General features: G+C 40.2%; 1 protein-coding gene across 1 annotated transcript in view; it reads right to left on the bottom strand.

The window, feature by feature from the left end:
* The window catches only part of LOC134732858 (probable cation-transporting ATPase 13A4), a 113,002-nt gene that overhangs the window by 22,132 nt on the left and 67,854 nt on the right, over positions 1–23,016 (bottom strand). Inside the window, exons 5-13 of the mRNA XM_063619971.1 lie at positions 15,247–15,381; positions 13,148–13,318; positions 11,850–12,007; positions 10,625–10,813; positions 8,458–8,519; positions 4,647–4,797; positions 2,946–3,032; positions 2,565–2,718; positions 2,368–2,386 (exon numbers count right to left, since the gene is read on the bottom strand). Coding sequence (XP_063476041.1) covers positions 2,368–2,386; positions 2,565–2,718; positions 2,946–3,032; positions 4,647–4,797; positions 8,458–8,519; positions 10,625–10,813; positions 11,850–12,007; positions 13,148–13,318; positions 15,247–15,381 — 1,126 coding nt within the window. The remainder of the gene's footprint in view (positions 1–2,367; positions 2,387–2,564; positions 2,719–2,945; positions 3,033–4,646; positions 4,798–8,457; positions 8,520–10,624; positions 10,814–11,849; positions 12,008–13,147; positions 13,319–15,246; positions 15,382–23,016) is intronic.

Raw genomic sequence — 23,016 nt, 5'->3', positions numbered from 1 at the left:
CTCTAACTGAATGAAGAGGAAGAGAGTGTTTATTAAGCAAAAGCTTTGCTTTAACCTTTGCAGAAAATGAGCTGAAAGCCCGTAAGGGTCTCCTCCATCTGTTGTGACTATCCTGATTTTCATTGCCTCACCTGTTACCCACAAAGGGGAGTTTTAGTTCTGGCACAAAGCATGAAAAATAAGGGAGGTACAAAGAAAAATAAAATAAAATGCCAGTTTCTCCAGCAGGCAAGTCTGTAATCAATATTATTTTAGCCCCAGGAGATATGAGGTCATAATCTCAACAAACAGGCCTCTCTATTCAGGTCAAGCTCATCCCTTTCTTTCTCCACCAGCTGGTAGCAATGATCTTCTGCATCAAGCGTGAATGTTTCTGCAAATAGGTGCAGTCTTCAAGGCTCCTATCCACCCCAAGAATATTTTCAGGGATATTCTACAGCACTGAGTGCAGGGAATACATTCGGGATCAGGAGTTCAAAGATTCTTCCATCATTTATTTACCTTAGACACAGATCGAGAGCAAGACACCAGCACTGCCTAACTCTGGCTGAAATACAGATGAAAGTGGCACCCACTCGGACTCCTTGCCTGTCTCAATAGTGGGTCTCACATCAGCTACGGTCATGAACTAGCATTAGTGATGCTCCCAGCAAACTGCTAAAGCCTCCACGGAGCCACAGGAAGTGGACACAGTTTGAACTACTCACCTCAGAGCAGGCTTGAAAGAATGGCACTTCCCATTTTCTGAACCTATCATTTAAATGCTTCTATGATCCGGTTCCAAACTATCTTTCCAGCTTCAGCTATCACTGAACTCCTCATCCACCCTCATTTCCAGCCAAGTTGAACCACTAGCCATGGGTTTTCTGTCTACTTAACCATCTCTAGACATTTGCTTTAGACTGCTGTAAGACATTTGTCCTTACTTCATAGAAAAGATTGTAATTTCCCCATGATCTGCTATTGAAACTCTCCCAATGTTCTGAGCCTCATGCCTTGTCCCCCACAAAGGCTTCCTCAGATAGAAATCATTGCTCCCGGACGGGTGCGGTGGCTCACGCCTGTAATCCCAGCACTTTGGGAGGCTGAGGTGGACGGATCACCTGAGGTCAGGAGTTCGAGACGAGCCTGACCAACATGGAGAAATCCCATCCCTACTAAAAATACAACATTAGCGGGGTATGGTGCCAGGCACCTGTAATCCCAGCTACTCGGGAGGCTGAGGCAGGAGAATTACTTGAACCCAGGAGGTGGAGTGAGCTGAGATCACACCATTGCACTTCAGCCTGGGCAACAAAAACGAAACCTGTCTCATACACACACAAAAAAAAAAAAGAAAAAGAAAAAGAAAAGGAATCCCTGTGATTACATCATGTTCTTAAAATCCATGTGATTTTTCAAGGATGAAATATGCATAAAGTGGGCCAATAATCTTTGAAGAGATTATGATACCAATGCTGGAAGCACCCTGAGTAACCACACACAGAAAAACCCCAAACAACAGCAAGAATGTTCCATCCTAATCAGGAGTTCACAAACGATAATTGAATTAATGTAGCTATGTGTATACATGGTGGTGATGTGCTTTAAGACAGGAGAGGCAAATTGATGACCTAAGATCAAATCCTAGTTGAGAATTTGTGATTTGTGTTTAGACCACACAAGATTTTAAAAAGTTAGAATTTCAGTACCTTTAACCAGGACATGTACTCTCCTGCATGCCACAGCCCTCACTATTCCCCATTGCTCATGTGTCTCCACAGTAAGTGCTTTGTTATGTGCATGCATTTCAAAACCATGAGTTTGCAACTTGTAATATGCAACTATCATATTATGACCATCCAGGCCACTGCAGCATGCTATGGAAAGCGTTTGGTGGTATATATACCAGCCTGGGAGGAGGTGGTTCAGTAAAGAAGGATTCTGGGGCTGAGGGAGAATCATGAGCTTAGGCATGGAGGCATGCGAGTAAGCTGTGAAGAGTTAGTTCAGCTCAGGAAAGCACAGGATGAGGAGTGGTAAGGCCCATCTGGAAAGTTCACTGGGAGTTCAAACCTGAAAGCCTTATATATGATCCTAAAGAAATTTGAGATTATACTGGAGCCTATGAGAGCAACTAAAATAATCGCGAGGTGAAAAATCTGGTCACAGTACAGAGGGCACATCAAAGTTGGGGAGACTGGAGGCAGAGGGTCAATCCACCAACTATTGAAGTGATCAGGAATGATGCATGAGCATCAAGCTCATCAAGCATGAGCAGATGCAGTGAAGGACCATGGATTAGCAACTGATGAGACAGAGGCACTAAGGGAGAGCAAGAAATCAGAGATGACACCTAAATGGGGTGGTGGCGGGGGATGGTGGTACCATGCACCAAAATAGGAAACTGGGAAATACAGGAAATGAGAAAGACACCGTTGGTTTTCGTATTGAATTTGGAATGCCAGTGAGCCACCCAATTGGTGATGACACATAGGCAATTCAATTAATAGATCAAATGCTTTGGGAACATATTTATCTGGAGATACAGATTTGCCAGGTGTAATCCAAGTCAAGTTACAGACCTGTCTTTGGTTGGCAAAAGCTGGCCACCCTCTCTGGTGCACCTTTCATGAATGCCAGTCGGTCACCTCCCATCTCTTGGACAATGACTGTCATTCTCTGCAGTGCCGATGAGAATGGGAACTGATGCAGGATGGCGATTCCTTCCACTGGGACCTGGTTGAGGGATGGGGAAAGGAGAGGAACATGCTGATATAGCTTCTAGCTACTGGGAATTAACCACTCCTTCCGTAATCTTTATTTTAACAAATACGGGGGAAGGTCTCACCCATTTTCACACCTGAAATTCAAAGACACATCTGTGACCTTTCAAAAACTAGAGGCCAGAAGAGAGTTTCTCTTTGAGTTTGGGTGTTGTGGGGTGAAGGGCAAGCAGGGCTTACCTGGCTGGCTGTTCTGCAGGGCTGAACTACCATGGCATGTGCCGGCACTCCCTTGATGTGGAAATCGTCCCCAGAAAAAGCCATTTCCTATTTCACAAATAGGATATTGCATTGCAGAGATTTATTTACTGTTTGCCCACTGATGCTATGCTTGAACCCTCCCCTTGAGAAAATCTTCAGACCACCTCAGTGTGTTTTCCGTGTCTCTTCCCTCAGAGGTGAACCAGATTTATTCCGCCACAGAAAAAAAAAAAATGCATTGAAAATGCTGCACAACTTGAAGGGCAGACACTTGTGAATTATTCATGCAATTTATCTTGTTTTCTCTGTCGGAATGTGCTGTGTAAAGGCTCATTCTCCAATTCTGAAGAGCCTAGCTTGAGAGTCATGAGCATGAAGGGCCAGACTTCTTTTGTGTGAAGCAAGCACCTTTCTGTCGTTCTTTTCCTGCACTTCACGGCTCTCCTGCCCTTGCATGTCTGTCTAATTTGGATGGATGGTTCTCAGGGCTGGGGTAGGGCAGGGCAGAGACTGTGATATACATGGTTAATAATCAGTAATTGCTATAATAATGACCCTAAATTATAGTCAAAGGGACCTTTTACCCAAAGACAACACATTGCTTTGTAATCATCTCATTGAGTGGCTGACAAGGTCCCAGAGAGGAAACTGCAATCCCTATTTAAAGATATGGAATCAGTAACCCAGAAAAGATGGAGGATTGGCAAAGTTATACTAGATTGCTATGAAATAATGCTCCAGGAGATTTGGAAGGGACCCTGAAGATTGTCTCTTTCAGTGGTACTCAAAGCGTGCCACCAGAGGCGAGAGCTATATGCAGCTCAGGAGAAAGGAAGGGATAAAACTAAGTAGTCGGGGATGCAGGTCCCTTAATCCTCATCTTTAGATCCCACCTTTTATTTCAACTGGAGTAACTCCAGCTATTTAGTCGTTAGAGTGTTTCTGGAGAATGTTTCCTTTTACGAGAAGATTCCAGGTTGTTTGTCTTGTTTTGTGTTACGTGGACACCACTGGTCTAATTCAACTTCATTTTATGGTCATGAGAGCCGAAGCCCCAACATGAGAGACAGCTTAATGGGATTCAGCAGTCAGTTAGAGCAGAGCCAAAACTAGAATCAGAAAAGCCAGATTCCTGAACTACACCGTTGGCTCTTCAATCTAGTTTAGAGTCTCAACAAAAGTTCTTTAGTGGTTTTCTTTTTTGTTTCTTCTAGTCTTGGAAATAAAATCAATACTAAATTAATAGAAATAAGACTTATAGTCACCATGAATCTCTGAGTTGTCCTGAGCACTGGAGACAGCAATGTTTTCTGATCCCCATATTCTGGAAAATCTTTGAAACCAGACAATGCTCGGAGAACAGCACAGAGAGACAAGAAATAATTGCATAATAAGTACAACTATATTAATATGAGCAAACCTTTAATATTTGCCAGCATAGTGCCAAGGATTTTTTTAATGCATCATCTCATTTAATCCTCGCAATCTCATTATGTAGATGCTATTATTAGCTTCATTGTACAGATGAGGAAACCAGCCTTAGATTAGTTTGTCCTTCATTACCAAATGTACTCCACATTGGAAACCTCACCTTTTATAAGAATTAGATAGCTCTGATATTGCCTATGTTGCTCTGGCATTGAAGAAGCTTCTCAGAGTCTCTGAAGAGCAGAGGCTTACCCAGGTGATGGCTTCAAACATTTTGAGGTCCAGAGGGTCTCCCTGGATGGTCCCATCAAGAAGGATCAGAGAGTGGCAGCTGGCCATCGCCGCACACAGTGGGCCCCATGGCAAAGCCTGGCCCGAGGCAAAGCTGTGAACTTCCTGAAAGCTTCAGGAGAAAAGGAAATGGGTTTCCATTCCATCGCCTCATGCCAAAACAGAGCATCTTGGAGGTGAACAAACATCTTTATAAAAACTAATTTAATATGCTTTGTTGCATTAATAGCCACTCTCCAATCCTGTCACATTAATAGTGCTTCATTCAACCAAGTAAGTTCACTGAGCATGAGAAAGGTCTCTGAGTTTTCTCTTTTTATTTTGGATACAGGGTCTCACTCTATCACTCCGTCACCCAGGCTGGAGGAGGACGGTGGCGTGATCTCGATTCACTGCAACCTCTGTCTCCCAGGTTCTAGTGATTCTCCTGCCTCAGCCTCCTGAGTAGCTGGAATTACAGGCAGCCACCACCATGTCAGGCTAATTTTTTGTATTTTTAGCAAAGATGGGGTTTCACCATGTTGGCCAGGCTGCTCTTGAACTCCCGACCTCAGCTAACCCACCTGCGTCGGCCTCCCGAAGTGCTGAGATTACAGGCGTGAGCCACCGTGCCCGGCTAAAAACATTTTTCAAAAGAACATTGCATCCCCCTCTTCCACCCTGGCCTCTTGTGTCCATATCCCAACCATTATCCCCATCATCTCATTTTAGATGAGAACATAGTCTCATCTAAAAAGCTATTAAAATACAACTCAAATGTTATATGCAGGGTTCCTTCACTAATTCAGAGTGGAGGCCATTAAGTTCAGCTTTGGCGTCACAAGAAGAATGTCGTCTGCAGCTTGGTTAGTCACAGCCCCTTCTCAAATGTGCAGCACAGGCGTTGGTTCTCAAAGCAGCTTATCCTATTTGGAGGACGTCTCAACAATGGAAGCTTCATCCTACATCGGGGCAAAATCTGCTCCTGGGAACCAGTAAGTGTCCACTTGCTCCCCCTCCTCCACATGCCAACTTCTTTCAAACTTATGGATCAACTCTGCCGTCCCCCTTTACCCTCTCTCCCTCTGGTGTTGCACAGGAACCTCTAGCTGTTCCTCTAATAACGGTTTCATCAGGCCTCCCTCTCGCCTTCCTTATTCTTCTTTTTTGGAAAAGTTCCTATTTGCCATTGTCTGATCCTGGAGGCCACATTTCAAGACAGACAATTCTTCTGATAATATGGACCCTGCATTTATTTAAAGATAACCTTAAGTTGCTGTAGCCCTTTGTTTTGAAAGCAAACATCGCAATGTTAACTCACAATTCAGCCACATGGCTTCCTGGCTTTTGCATTCAAGCTTCCTTTTGTCACACTAAGAGTTCAAAAATGTCCTGGCTTCATATTGACCCTGTTAGTTATATTCATTATTATGTATTGAAAGAGCAACTCATCTTGGTGGTTTACCGCATACCCGATGGTATTTTAGTAAATATCTAAAAGGAAGAGACCATCGGCAGTATAGTTAACACAGAAACTTAAACTCACACTGAAAAGCAAAATACAGATCAGAAAAAAAATCTTATTTTTACTATGAGCCGTACACTGTCACTAGTCTGTAATTCTGAGTATATAATTCTGCACTCCAGAGGACTGGGCCAGACTCTGGTTAGCACAGCAAATACATAAAGCTCTTCATCATTCCTGTCCATTCATCTCAGTGTTTCCTCCATCATTCCCGTCCGCGCATTTTCATCTCAGTGTTTCCATCATTCCCGTCCGCGCATTTTCATCTCAGTGTTTCCTCCATCATTCCCGTCCGCGCATTTTCATCTCAGTGTTTCCATCATTCCCATCCGCGCATTTTCATCTCAGTGTTTCTGGTTATCGATCCCTGATAGCCTTTAATAGTTCTGAAAGTATCTGGCACAACAATCAGGGCTTTTTGGAAAGGAAGAAATATCAGTGATGAGCTCACCTTTAACAAGAAGGTATTTAATAGCCTGTAAGTCAGGTGCTCACTTCTTACCTGGAATTAATTCTGTTTTGTTTCATTTTATTAATTAAATTTGTCATTTTCAAATTTTAAATTGTTTTAATCATTGGAATTCAACTTTGGTCAGAAGTGAGGGAAGGAGGGAGGGAGGGAGGGGAATGAATCATTTACCTAAACATTATATTAATTGTTATTACTTAAATGTAACAAGTCACTTTTAGAAACAGAAAGTTTCCAAAGCTTTATGAATAATTTGGTGTCAATCGAACAAGAAGAACATTCAAAAGACGGAACATATTGAGTTCATTTTAGATAAGCAATTACTGTGCACCTACTATTTGTGCCTAGTACAGAGCTACAGCACTAGGGATGCAAATCTAAATAAGAACAAGACTGCTCTCAAGATGCGCACATATTTGAATAAATGTACACATATTTTGTAGAGGCTGAAACAGAAAAACACTAATGAACCATGAGACAAAGTATATATCCAAATCGATCCTCTAGGAAAAATGAAAGAACTCTAGAGTTTAACACTTTAAGAGGCTTCTTCTGTAACTAAAGTGGTTAGAAGCACGAGGAATTTTTTAAATCACTTTTTAAATCCAGGAATTAGACTTGTTTCTAGATAGCATTTTAATATGACAATTATTAAACTATGTGTAATTAATATTTTATGGATAAATTACATGTCATAATGCAAAAGAACCACAAAGAACCTTTCATGTACAAAATGCTTTGTGATTTAAGTTATAAGTGTTGGAGGAAAAAACTTTCATTTTCAAACAAAACATAAATGTCAAGTGCATCAGAGATTTCATGTTCTGATTCCACGGGAGTTCGTAGTGAGTTGAAAAAGCGGGCAGAGACGCAAACTCAAACATGGCCACAAGAGGGCCACAGACGAGGGCTGTGCAAATCTTTACCACACCATGCTGAGAACTGCCAAAACTGTCTTTTCTTGCTAGGAAAAAGGAGTTTCGGCAGGGCGCGGTGGCTCATGCCTGTAATCCCAGCACTTCAGGAGGCCAAGGTGGGCGGATCACCTGAGGTCAGGAGTTTAATACCAGCCTGGCCAACATGGTGAAACCCCGTCCCTACTAAAAACAGAAAAATTAGCCAGGAATGTTGGCAGGCACCTGTAATCTCAGCTACTCAGGAGGCTGAGGGAGGAGAATTGCTTGAACCCAGGAGGCGGAGGTTGCAATGCACCAAGATCACGCCACTGCACTCCAGCCTGGGCGACAAGAGTGAAACTCCGTCTCAAAAAAAAAAATAAATAAAAGAAAGAAAAAGAAAAAAGAGTTTCCAGCAGCCAGAAAGTAGAGTTCTCAAAATTAGAATACCAAGAAAAATGAGTACAGTAGCTATGGTTCTACAAATGTTCCTCTTCCTGAAATTCAGGGTACAAAAGTAAGAGCAGTGTTCTTCCTCCTGGCACATCAAGCTTGAACAAAGAATGTTACCTCCTTAAAGGACAGTGTCCTGGTAATGTCTAAATTACTTATACTGGGTCAACTTCATGCTGGAAGCAAATTATATTTTAGCAAGGATTTGAATGCAGTGTCAAAGCTTCATCTCCCAGACTTGTGAGTGGCATGGGACTGGGTTGGGATGGGGGGAAATGTGTGTGTTTTAGTGAGGCTTTGAAGAATTCAAGATGAGAAGTTAAAAGAAGATACTTTGGCAATCACTGTCCACCAAAGCCAAATTCCAAATGTCTCCATTAGTAATTTCAAGAGAAAACACGGAATTTTGGAAAAAGAGACACTAGAATGCATTTAGTCCAAGGTACTCACCCATTCCTATCACAGGACACGACTCCCCAGAGGTCCAAGCCATCTGTTGTTAAGGTGCCTGTCTAAACAGAAACAAATGCTCCATTTACTCTGAAGATCCAGGCAAGGCATGGTGGCTCATGCCTGTAATCCCAGCACTACGGGAGGCTGAGGCAGGAGGATCACTCGAACTCAGGAGTTTGAGACCAGCCTGGGCAACGTAACGAAACCACCTCCCTACTTTAAAAAAAAAAAAAAAAAATCCAGTGGCCCCAAGTGAAGACTCCATAGTGCAGATAAATAAGGTATTTTTGTAATGAGAAAATACTTCACAAACATATTAACAAGATCAGCACTTTAAGGAGGGGCACAATGGGTGGGTCTCTGGAGTGCCCGTTGGAAGCATTGATGAGCTTATGCCAGTTGTCTAACAAGCTGGCACTTAATCTTTTCAAACTTTAGTGTCCTCCATAACAACAACAACAAAAGTATCTTCCTCACAACTTCAGAGGATTGTTTTGAGGATCTAACAGTAGACTGAACGGATGGGAAATTCCTCAATATAAAATGGGTGAGTCCTAGTTTCACAGCAGAAGTTTAAAATATGTCATTAAAATAAGGAATAGAGTGAAATTTTTACCTACGGGGCACTGTGTGTGAAAAGACTCGAAAGAAATGGTTTGCTATTTGGAAAAAAAAAAGGTGGTGGTATTTCTCTCAGTGCAATATAATGGTTAAGAATTCAGGTTAGGTTTAAATACCAGTTGTGTGACCAGAGGAAATTAATCCCTCTAAATATAACAGCTCTTATCTGTAACATGGTCATAATCTCAGAGAGTTGTGGTGAAGATTAAATGGGATAACATAAAGTGTTTCATTTAATATCTAGCATACAGTAAGAGCTAATAATAATCATAATTATTCATAATTATTGCTCACTTTTTATACAAATTAAGGTCACAATTATCTCTCCCACTCCTGTTTCTTTTCCCAACTCCAAGGATACAATCTCATAAATAGAATGTCATTTCTTACATTGCTAGTTTGATCACAAAATAATACAAAAATGGTGGCAAGAGTCATGTTGACTTTCTGTTCTTGGTAGATCTGTCTGGTATTCCAGTAATTATAAAATACTGCCCTGAGCCCATTAATTCTCAACTATAAAAACCTTCAGTGTACTGTTGAATGAATGTAGCTTCAGTTTGGGAAAATAAAAGAAGTTCTCAAAATGAATAGTAGTGATGGTTGCAGAACAGTGAGAAGGTACTTAATGCCAGTGAACAGTACACTTCAAAATGGCTAAAATAGTAAATTTCATGTTACGTGTTTTTTACCACATTTAAAAAGTAAATTAAAAAAAGAAGTCAACGACAGCAACAAAAGCCTTCAATAACTCTCCACTGCTTAAAATATATGTAAACAATTTCTTAGCCAGACATTCAAGGTCCACAGACAGCCTCTCCCATGACCAACCTACTGTTCTAGTCAAAACCACACTCTCATGCTTTGCTACCTCCAGGCCTCTACCCATGCTCACCTGTTCACAACGCCCTGAAAGCCATTTCCATCATATTCTCTCACAACTCCCACCTTCACCCCAGCATATGTGTGTGCAGACTAGATAAATACAGTAAAAAGACAGTAGAATAAGAGGCTGGTTGGGAATAACTGGCGAATAATCAAGGGTAATTTTAAGCAATAAACTACACACGGGAAAATACAGCAAGAGTTTGATGTGAGTCTCACAGTAAGGCACAGTTTAATAAACCCCTCCTTTTTTTGTTCATTAATTCAATCAATATTTAATTGCACACTAACTATTTGCCAGGCAATATTCTTAGCATCAAGGATACAGCAGTAATCATAGTAAAGGGTTTAAATTTTCTTCTTTGTATGAAGGTTTTGACTGCAGAGAAACAGGATGCTATTTTAGTTGCTTTTCATAGGATATTGAAGGTGGAAGGACCCAAAAAGATTCTCCTATTTGGTACCCACTTCTCCTCTAAACCTTGGACTCTGCGAGCTCAAGAGACATATCTTTCCCAGATCATGCATCTAACCAGGGATAACATGAAGACAGGCACCCACATTCTATGTCTCCTGCCTTGCAAGGGGGTAAAAGTAGATATACATGATGACAGCAATGATAAAAATGATGGTAAGAATAAGGATGAAACACACATACCTTGTCAAAGCAGACGAGGTTTAACTGTCCACATACATTGATCCTCTGGGGGCTAATGCAGAAGATGCCTCTCTTCTTCAGCCTCCTCTGGGCATAAATAATGCCTGTGGTCAGAGCAGCAGGTAGAGCAGGAGGAACCGCAATTGTGATGACGTCAAGGGCTTTCCTCACCACCTCCTCTGGAGGTTCCTGGACGACAGTCATTCTTTAATTATTACAGACAAATCTCTGATGAACAGCATATGACTCTTTGCCTTTTTTTTTTTTTTTTTTGAGGCAGAGTTTCGCTCTTGTCGCCCAGGCTGGAATACAGTGGTGCGATCTCGACTCATTGCAACCTCCACCTCCTGGGTTCAAGTGATTCTCCTGCCTCAGCCTCCCGAGTAGCTGTGATTACAGGCACACACCACCTGGCTAATTTTTGTATTTTTAGTAGAGACGGGGTTTGCCATGTTGGCCAGGCTGGTCTCAAACTCTTGACCTCAGGAGATCCACCTGCCTTGGCCTCCCAAAGTGCTGGGATTACAGACGTGAGCCACCATGCCCAGCCTTCCTTCTTTTTGTTTACTTTTTTAGGTCAAATTTCAAGAAATGATATCAGTGGGTTAAAGGCATGACCATGTTTATAGCTCTCACTATCTTTCCCCAAATAGCAATAAAAAAACTATGTGATTTATAATGTTACCAACAAAGAATAACGTACTAGTCTGCCATGACCTCACCAAACCTGGGTGTCTGATTTTATTTAAAATCCCTTGCTCAATAGCTCTAAAAGTGCTACTTTATTGAAATAAATATATTCTCAGATTGAAAAGGAAGAATGGTATAAAGTATGAGGAAAAGAGAAGTACATTGATATATCAATAAATAAATTGTTTTATCTCACTATCCCATGAAACCTGTTTGTTATTATGGAACTTAGTGATCAATTGCTGCCTGGGATCTGGAAGTCTATACGCAGGCTTCAGCGCTTGGCTTTGTTTCCCAGGTTTGTAAACCACATCCTAGGTTAAGGCCAACATGTACAGTACAAGATAGATAGATAGATAGATAGAGAGAGAGAGAGAGAGAGAGAGAGATAGACAGAGAGAGAGAGAGATAGATAGATAGACAGACAGACAGAGAGAGAGAGAGAGAGAGAGATAGATAGATAGATAGATAGATAGATAGATAGATAGATAGATAGAGTATGTGTGCATTTAATAAAACAGCAAAGACAGCTTACCCCGCTAAGCACATAGACACACAGAGTATAGATCATCCCAATGGTGGCTGTTCCTACAAGGCATAGGAGGAACCTGATGGTATCCCTGTACAACTTAAAATTCATTGGCTTGGGGTAGAGAATGGATCTCACAAGGTCTCCCTTTGCCGTGTTGAATCCTGGAACAACAAACACACACCCCACACGCTCAGGAAGACCAACACTACTGCTAGTGCTCTTCCAAACCTCAACACTGCCTTTGTTTTTCTCTACTGATATTTGACCAGTGTTTAAGCTCAAAGGCAATTGAAAGATAACTAGAAAAATACATAAATGCTAGAACGGAAATCTCTATCTCAGAGCCCAGTACTCTCTCTGGCCTTCCTTCCCTCTACTTCCAATTTCAATGCATCCTGGAGATAGAAAACCCCCGTACTGGGTGCACAGCACAGCTTTGCCAAATAGCATTTTATTTTAAGAAAATGACTCAAACGTGTGCACGCACTCGCATTGTCACTTGAATTAAAATTAAGTGGTCCAGTAAATACTGATGGACTCACTTTTCTAGTACTTTGCAATGTTAAATTTTCAGTTTCTAGCCCACCCTAGAAGGAACTTGGGATTCAGGATGAGAAGCCCTGAGTTCTAGGTCCAGCTGTGTCAATTGCTGGCCATGGTATATTTTAAGTTCATTTGAATTGTGTGGCCTCAGCCTATTCATGGACATAGTAGAAACAGTAAGCATTTCTGCTCTGCTAGTTTAATATAGTGAAAATAGTTTACATACTGCAAAGCACATACATAATAATTATTGTTATCAGTACTATCATTTTTACTAACAGGCATATGCCATAGTTCAGTTGGTATTTAAAATATATGGATTTATAGATATTTGATGTGTTTTGTACCTGTAGGTAAGACTTCTCCTTATCTATGGGTACAAAAAAAAATGGAAAGAATGAATAAGACCTACTATTTGATAGTACAAAGGGTGACTATAGACAATAATAACTTAATTGTATATTTTTTAAATAACTTAAAATGTGTAATTGGATTGTTTGTAACTCAAAGGACAAATGCTTGAGGGAATAGATACCCAATTCTCCATGATGCGCTTATTTCACATTGCACGCCTGTGTCAAAACATCTCAGGTATCCCATAAGTATATATACAGCTACTACATACCCACAAAAATTAAAAATTAAAAAAATATGATTATAAAGAAAAAACAGCTTCTCTTTACCTAATAAATTTAAGGCACTAGATAAACTGGGCAAAAATATACCATTAAAAATAAGAAAAAGGAGGTGATGCTAACCAGTCTGCAGTACCACGGCTCTCACGGTCCCAGAGCGAGCTGCCTTGGCCTGGATAACCTCTGTTCCACAGAAGAGGACATGCCGTTTGTAATCCGCTTCACTCTGTGTTTTCCAGGGCAGAGAGCTATCCATCTTGGGTAACGGAGTTTTGGTGACTGGAATACTTTCTCCTACAGAAAACAAGCATCTTGTTTTGTGAGGCAGGATGGCTTCCCTCATTTAAGTCATGCCTGCACCCACTCATCATACCACAGACTTTTTTTTTGTGAGCCTACCATGTGGCGGAGACAACCCTAGGTATTGGGGATACAAGCATAAACATAGTTCCTACTTCTAAGAGCTCTGTAGTTTAGAATAGGAGACAGATATGTAAACTAATAAGTACAATACAGTATTATAAATACTATGGGTGCTGTACATCAAACACAGATGTCAAGATAGCTGGAAATAACTATTTAGGGAACCACGAGCTGTGCAGTCAGGAATGTGGAGTGTGGAGAATAAAGGGCCGTGAGAGCTACCTAGGAGCTAATGCATTGAGAACCCTAAGTGTCCACAGATATGTCTAAAGGCACTGGTGGGCTGGGCACAGTGGCTCATGCCTGTAATCCCAGCACTTTGGAAGGCCCAGGAGGGTGGATCACTTGAGGTCAGGAGTTCAAGACCGGCTTGGCCAACATCGTGAAATGCCGCCTCTACTAAAAATACAAAAACTAGCCAGGTGTGGTGGTGCACACCCGTAATTCCAGCTACTTGATGGAGGCTGAGATGAGAGGATCGCTTGAACCCGGGAGGCAGAGATTGCAGTGAGCCAAGATCAAGCCACTGCACTCCAACCTGGGTGACAGAGTGAGTGAGACTCTGTCCCAAAAATAAAGAAGTTTAGAGTCCACTGCATTTGGCAAGTGGGACTTTGGCAACTTTTACCAGTGCAGTGGGAGGGGCCTGTTGCAGAGGCTTGAAGTGCTAATACAAGGTAATGAATGAAGCTGTGAAATAACTACAGCCTGTTCTGAGGAAAAGTTTCTAAAGTCTTCTGCTGGTCTCTGCAGAGTGGTCAATAGAAAGTCGGAGTTGCATTACGGTATATTAAGGCTACTTTCATTAGGAAAGTGGTACTTGGCACTGCAGAAGCCCCAGCATTACAGGATTTTGATGAATCTATGGATTTTTGAGGGAAAAGAACCTGCCTTGCCATGGTCTGCGACACATTTATTCTTTGTAAGCTAACATAGGAAGAAGGTGTGTATACTTGTCTCCATTACCTGTCTTTCTGGGCTGCCTGAGAGAAATGGATTTGATCTGAACTTGAATGGGAACCATGTTACACCAATGAGAGTGCGTTCACAGCCTCTGTGTATTCACAGCCTCTCATTTCGTCTCCGAGAAACACTTTATGATTCTTCTTTATCTTATAGCAGTGTCAGCCAAACCTCATCATTATGCTACGTGAGTGAGAAATCAAGGCAGTGTAACCTGAAGCAAGTCACCTCTCTGGACCTCAGTTGCTATGCCTGTGATGTGAGATAACCTCACAGGTCCCACCCAGCTCCAGCATTGCTATTTGTAAATGAACTACAATTAGTCCAAAACACCCAGTGTGTATTTTGGAAGCAGCAGGTTTACCAAACGCTGCATCATGAATTTCTTAACATTTTCAAGCCAGGCCAGGAAGAATTTGGATGACCCCTGTGGGTTTCAGGATGTCACTGATGATTTTCAAACCCTCCAAGTTTAAATAAAATGTTTTATTTAAAATAAATAAACATAAAAGTCACAGACAATTCTGAAAGATCTAATGATCTCTACAATCTTTTAAGGTAAATGAGAGGGTTGTAATAATCTTTTGTTCAAGAAAGAAATACTAAACACTGAAAAACTTATTATTGTATCAAACTTAACACATAGAGCTTTAATTTGAACCCTCAGATCCATTCACAGCAGGACTAAGTAAGATTTGTGGAAACAGGAAGGTCTCATAGCAGCCAATGCTTTACAGCCAGCCATTGTCATTCAGGTAGAGGAGGAGTAGGGACCATGGCAGCGTGGAGTGTGGGCCAGCCCACAGAGGTTGTCAGCTGTGGCGACGGAACTGTACCTGTCAGCATGCCTTCATCCACCACACAGCTGCCTTCAATCAGAACGGCATCACACGGCATTAGCACTTTGTTCCCCGTCAAAATTAATACATCTCCAGGCACCAGGACGCGTGATTCCAGCTCTCGAACTCCAGCTCAAAGTGGGAGGAGACAGAGTTGAGTCAGGTTATTTTCCCACAAAAATATAATCCAACATCTATTTAATGTGGATATCAATCAAAAAGCAACCAAGGCATTTTTTTTTTAGAAAGGAGAACATTCCTCAACATTGATTCAAAATTTGAAAGCAAAAAGAAAAAAATGTAACAAATCAGACTACATAAAATAAAAATCTTTGTGTGCAAAATAATAAGAAAAAACTGATGACAAATTCAAAACAAATTTGAAACTTACATTACAGATAAAAGGTTAATATTCCCAGCTGAGCACAGTGGCTCATGCCTGTAATCCCAGCACTTTTGGAGCCCAATGCGGGAGAATCACTGGAGCCTAGGTGTTTGAGACCAACGTGGACAACACAGCGGGAGCCCCATCTTCACCAAAAAATAACAAATAAAAAACTTAGCCAGGCATGGTGACACAGACCTGTACTCCCAGCTACTTGGGAGGCTGAGGTGGGAAGATCACTTAAATTTAAGCTCAGGAGGTTGAGACCGTAGTGAGTGATGATCGTGCCACTGCACTCCAGCCTAGGTGACGGGGCAAGACCCTGCCTCAAAAAAAAAAAAATCCTAATAGATAAAGAGTTCCTTTTAAAAAAAGATCTCCAGCAAATAACTGTATAGCAAAATTACTAGATATTGTCACTTCACACACACACAAACACAAACACAAGTGGTGTGTTAAGTGTCTGCAAAGCTGTTCATTCTTACCCATGATAAGAGAAATGAAAGTTCTTCCCTCCTTCCTGATTGCCTGCCTGCACCTGCCTTTACTTCCTTTCTTCCTTATTCAGTCTTAAAGCTATTAGGGCCTGTGCAAGATAGGCATTCCTGCAGGGGGCTGGGTGGGGTGGGCTGGCAGCCTGCTCTGGGGTGTCGGAGCCTAAGCAGGATGGAAAGGTGTTTACATGACCTGGTACAGGGTGTCAGAGCTTCGGCAGGGACAGAAGGGCCCCATGGTGGCAGTGGCTTGCTGTGGGATGTTGGGACCCGAGCAAGGTGAAAAGAGCATTTACATAGAGTGGGATGAGGGGCAGTGGGAGCATCAGCGGTGATGAAAGACTGGTTGCATCCAGGCAGAAATGGTACAATAAGTACAGTAGTCTCCTTTGATCTCCAGTTGAACTTTCCGTGGTTTCAATTACCTGCAGTCAACTGCAGTCAGAAAATATTAAGTGGACAATCCCAGAAATAAACAATGTATAAGTTTTCCAACTGTGCACCATTCTGAGTAGAGTGATTAAATCTAGTGCTATGCACTCCATCCCACCCGGAACAGAATCCATGCTTCATACACTCCCTGCTGGTCAGTCACCTGGGCATTACACTGCCTGTTGTAGTACCCCTGTGCTTGTTTCAGGTTACCCATATTTTACTACTTGTGCCCCAAAGCACAAGAGTAGTAATGGTCGCAATTCAGCTATGTCAAAGAGAAGAAACAATGTGCTTCCTTTAAGTGAAAAGGTGAACGTTCTCGACTCAAGAAAGAAAACAAAACTGTATGCTGAGGTTGCTAAGATCTACAGTAAGAACGAATCAACCATCTGTGAAGTTGTGAAGAAGGAAAAAGAAATTTGTGCTAGTTGTGCGTCGCACCTCAAACTGCAAACGTTACAACCACAGTGTGTAAGTGCTTAGATAAAATGGTAAAGGCATTAAATGTGTGGGTGGAAGACAGGAACAGAAATGTGTTCCAAATGACAGTGATCAGACTCAGTACTACCCGTGGTTTCAGGCATCTACCTGGGGTCTTGGAATGTACCCCCGCAGATAAGAGGGGGCTTCTGTAGATATAATGAGATTAACCAGCCAAGTTTCTCACTGAAGAAATGAAGTTACAAATAGAGAAAGAGATACAACTACAATAAACCCTGTGGTAGATTCCAATGAAAGATATCAATGTACTAGATAGAAATAATATAGATGTAAATATGTGTGATTATAAGAATATATAAATATGTTTGCTATTCTTCTTGTTTATACACCAACAGTAATGAGCACATCCAGACTCAAATTTTGGTTTCTAAATTCCCTTTCTCCCAGTAAAAAGGTTTCCTTAGAGAAAGGACTGAGTACAGGCTGGGCCAAGAAAAGTATAATGTAAGCTAGAACATCTTGTTGTGCCATTAAGTAAAGAAATGCTCAAAGAATGATGGGGACATATTACAAAAATATCAAAGCCAACTTTAAAGGGCTCTCACTGCCTAAATCTGTAACAATTTGAACATCAAAGTAAATAATGATAAGAAAGAACTATAACCATCAAATAAAATAGGGATTTATGAGTCCATAATGACTTAAGTAAATGAATAAATAAATAAGGAGAAGAGACAGATTTTCCTTGCAGCAAAATGGCAATTAATTAATGTAGAAGGAGAGATAACATTAGAAAAGTCATCATTTGGCAACTATCAAAGTAATAATTAATTTGGCCAAGAAACATCAATGTATACTAAAACTAGTGGGTGAAAAATTGATGAAGATGGTTTATTTCTATCATCTCAAAGTATCTCTCAACAAAATAACCATTAATTACAAAGAGGAAAAGAATAAATTTGCAATGGAGAAACCTGGCAGACACCATTTAATTAAGTAACATAAGTTAACATCACCAGTAATAGGACAAATTGAAATCATGTACCATCTGAGAGGAAGCTAGTGAAAACACAGCATCATGTTGTGATATTCCAGCCAAAAATGCATAACCTGAATTTAACCATGAGGCAATATCAGAAAATTCAAACTGAAGGACATTCTATAAAATAACCAGAGTCAGAAGAGTCAAAGTCACAGAATTCAACTAAAAATTGAAGATTAAAGAGACATGGCAAACAAGAGCATTGTGTAATTCTGTATCTCTTTTCTATTAGAACATTATTGAGACAACTGGCAAAACATGAACAAGGTCTGACCATTAGTTGGGAGAAATGCGTCAGTATTAACTTCCTGGTTGCACAGTCTTTCATGTAGGAAAATGTCTTTGCCTTTCAGAAATACACAGTAGAGGCTGGGCATGGTGGCTCACGCCTGTAATCCCAGCACTTTGGGAGGCCGAGGCAGGTGGATCACGAGGTCTGGAGTTTGAGACCAGCCTGGCCAACATGATGAAACCCCCATCTCTATTAAACATACAAAAAATGAGCCGGGCATGGTGGCACGTGCCTGTAGTCCCAGCTACTTGGGAGGCTGAGGCAGGAGAACTGCTTGAACCCTGGAGGCGGAGGTTGCAGTGAGCCCAGATCGCGCCACTGCACTGCACTCCAGCCTGGTGACAGAGCAAGACTCCGTCTAAAAAAAAAAAAAAAAGAAAAAAAGAAAGAAATACAGAGTAGACCCCACCTGCACAAAAAATACAAAAATTAGCCAGGCATGGTGGCGCACACTGGAAGCTAAGGCAGGAGGATTACTTGGGCCCAGGAGATCGAGGCTGTAGTGAGGCTATGACTGCACCATTGCACTCCAGCTGGGCAACAGAGCAAGTCCCTGTCAAGAAAGAGAGAGAGAGAGAAGAAAAGAGAGAGAGAGAAGAAAAAATAGAGAGAGAAAGAAGGAAAGGAAGGAAGGAAGGAAGGAGAGAGAGACGAAAGAAAGAAAGAAAGAAGGAAGGAAAGAGAAAGAAAGAAAAAGAGAGAGAGAGAGAGAGAGAAAGAAAGAGAAAGAAAAGGAACACATGAAAGGATGTGCTAACTGAATCCAGCAGCATATCAAAAAGATAATCCACCATGATCAAGTGGGTTTCATACCAAGAATGCAGGATGATTTAACATCCACAAGTCAATAAATGTGATACACCACATAAAGAAAATTGAAAACAAAATCACATGATCATCTCAATAGATGCAGAAAAAGCATTTGACAAAATCCAGCATCCCTTTATTATTAAAACCCTCAGCAAAATTGGCATAGAAGGGACATACCTTAAGGTAATAAAAGCCACCTATGACAAATCCACAGCTAACATTATACTGAATGGGGAAAAGTTGAAAGCATTCCCCCTGAGAACGGGAATAAGACAAGGATGCCCACATTCACCACTTCTATTCAACATAATATTGGAAGTTCTAGCCAGAACAATCAGACAAGAGAAGGAAATAAAGGGCATCCAAATCAGTAAAGAGGAAGTCAAACTGTTGCTGTTCACCGAAGATATGATAGTATACCAAGAAAACCCTAAAGGCTCATCCAAAAAGCTCCTAGAACTGGTTAATGAATTCAGCAAAGTTTCAGGATACAAAATTAATGTATACAAATCAGTAGTTCTGCTATACACCAACAGTGACCAAGCTGAGAAAAAAAGTCAAGAATGCAACCCCTTTTATAATAGCTGCAAAATACAATAAAATACTTAGAAATATGCCTAAACAAAGAGGTGAATGACCTCTATAAGGAAAACTACAAAACACTGCTGAAAGAAATTCTAAACGATACAAACAAATGGAAATATGTCCCATGCTCATGGATGGATAGAATCAATATTGTAAAAATGACCATACTGCCAAAATCAATCTACAAATTCAATGCAATTCCCATGAAAATACCATCATCATTCTTCACAGAACTAGAAAAAATAATCCTAAAATTCATATGGAACCAAAAAAGAGTCTGCATAGGCAAAGCAAGACAAAGCAAAAAGAACAAATCTGGAGGCATCACATTACCCAACTTCAAACTATACTGTAAGACCAGTCACCAAAACAGCATGGTACTAGTATAAAAATGGGGATATAGACCAATGGAACACAATAGAGAACTTAGAAATAAAGCCAAACACTTACAGCCAACTGATATTTGACCAAGTGAACAAAAGCAACAAGTGGGGAAAGGTCACCCTAGTCAACAAATGGTGCTGGGATAACTGGCAAGCCACATGTAGAGAATGAAACTGAATCCTCTTCTCTCACCTTATACAAAAATCAACTCAAGATGGATCAAAGGCTTAAATCTAAGACTTGAAACCATAAAAATCCTAGAAGATAGCATTGGAAAAACGCTTCTAGACATTGGCTTAGCCAAAGACTTCATAACAAGAACCCAAAAGCAAATGCAAATAAATAAATAAATGAAGATAAATGCATGGTACTTAATTACTTACTTAAACTGAAAAGCTTCTGCACAGCAAAAGAAATAACCAGCAGAATAAACAGAACATCCACAGAGTGGGAGAAAACCTTTGCAATCTATACTTCTGTTGAAGGACTAATACCCAGAATCTACGAGGAACTCAAACAAATCAGCAAGAAAAAAACAAACAATGCCATCAAAAATTGGGCTAAGAACATGAATAGACAACTCTTGAAAGAAGATATAAAGATGGCCAAGAAACATACAAAAAAGTGCTCAACATCAATATCAGAAAACTCAAACTGAAGGACATTCTATAAAATAACCAGAGTCAGAAGAGTCAAAGTCACAGAATTCAACTAAAAATTGAAGATTAAAGAGACATGGCAAACAAGAGCATTGTGTAATTCTTTATCTCTTTTCTATTAGAACATTATTGAGACAACTGGCAAAACATGAACGAGGTCTGACCATTAGTTGGGAGAAATGCGTCAATATTAACTTCCTGGTTGCACAGTCCTTTGCAATCTATACTTCTGTTGAAGGACTAATTCCCAGAATCTACGAGGAACTCAAACAAATCAGCAAGAAAAAAACAAACAATGCCATCAAAAATTGGGCTAAGAACATGAATAGACAACTCTTGAAAGAAGATATAAAGATGGCCAAGAAACATATGAAAAAGTGCTCAACATCACTAATGATCAGGGAAATGCAAATCAAAACCACAATGCGATATCACCTTACTCCTGCAAGAACGGCCATAATCAAAAAATCAAAAAATAAGAGATGTTCACGAGGATGTGGTGAAAAGGAACACTTTTACACTGTTGGTGGGAATGTAAACTAGTAAAACTGCTGTGGAAAACAGTATGGAGATTCCTTAAAGAACTAAAAGTAAATCTACCATTTGATCCAGCAATTCCACTCCTGAGTATCTACCCAGAGGAAAATAAGTCATTATATGAAAAAGATACTTGCACGTGCATGTCTAGAGCAGCATAATTTGTAACTGCAAAAATATGGAACAAGCCCAAATGCCCATCAATCTATGAGTGGATAAAGAAAATGTGGCATATATGTAACATGGAATACCATACAGACATAAAAAATGAAATAATGGCATTTGCAGCAACCTGGATGAAATTGGAGACTATTATTCTAAGTGAAGTAACTCAGGAATGGAAAAGTAAACATCGCATGTTCTCACTCATAAGTGGGAGCTATGCTATGAGGACACAAAGGCATAAGAATGACACAATGCACTTTGGGGATTCAGGGGAAAGGGTGGAAGGTGAGTGAAGGATAAAAGAGTACACACTGGGTACAGTGTACACTGCTCAGGTGATGGGTGCACCAAAATCTCAGAAATCACCATGAAAGAACTTATTTATATACCAAAATAAATAAATAAATTTTTAACCAGAAAAAAATTATATCATATTCCCCTTAAAAATATTGTATTTCCTTTAATTCGTTGGTCACATCACTAGAGCATGTTTTGAACTTTCTATTCTACATATGTATATACTATAAACAAGCCTGAAATAGATGCCAAAAAGAGTTATAATACAAAACTACATACATATTTCCAGAATTTAGAATACACTTACCAGTTTCAGTAATTGCATAACCTGTATCACTGCACTTATGGCTAAACACTGGTAAGCCAGCCAGGTGTAGAGCATTTTTGTGTTTTTCAGAATGTATTGCAAATTATTATTTTTTAAAAAAGAGCTACATTTTAAGTGTGTGCAGATGTGAATTTTGGCTTACAGAACTGTTTTTAATATTCATCTATGGTATTTTCTTGGCAAAGAAAATCGACATTTGTTCCCACTGCATGACTTTAATAGACAGATCAGTAGACATCTTAGGAATACTCTAAGGAAGCAACCCCAGGTTATGGAAAATATCTCATAAAACATTGGCATCTTTGAGTCTTATTTGTGACAATTGTATACGTTATTGTACATTTCATATTAGTACTGAATGAGGAATTCTAACAGATTTTTAAATGAACTTCTAAAGATTTACAAACTTAAGCCTGTATTTCTATAAATTATTGTAATTCTAAAGAAATACCAGCATTTTTAAAAGAAATTGACAGGTTGAGTTCAAAAGTCATGTGGAAACCCAAAGGGTTCAATAGTGTCAAAATAACTCTCAAAAAGAAGAGCAAAGCTGTAGGACTAACATTACCCTATTTAAAGACTTATTATAAAGCAACATTGTACGGCATTAATATAAAAAAGCAAATAGGTCAATAAAATTGGGTAGGAAATCAAGAAATAGATCCACCCACAAGTGAACAATTGATTTTTGACAAAAGGTGAAAAGTCAATTCAGTGGAGAAAAGATAATCTTTTCAACAAACGGTATTGGAACATTTGGGTATCTGTTTGCAAAAAATGACCCCCAATCCAAAAAAAAACCCAAAAATTCAAAATGTAATATAGAACTACATGTAAAACCTAAAACTCTGAAAGACAACACAGAAAATCATGGTGACCTTAACAAAAATATCTTAGAAATTACACCAAAAGC

This window comes from Symphalangus syndactylus, chromosome 17 (assembly GCF_028878055.3).
Source record: "Symphalangus syndactylus isolate Jambi chromosome 17, NHGRI_mSymSyn1-v2.1_pri, whole genome shotgun sequence".
Taxonomy (NCBI): domain Eukaryota; kingdom Metazoa; phylum Chordata; class Mammalia; order Primates; family Hylobatidae; genus Symphalangus; species Symphalangus syndactylus.
The sequence above is the reverse complement of the archived record's forward strand: the minus strand, read 5'-3'. Positions and strand labels throughout refer to the sequence as shown.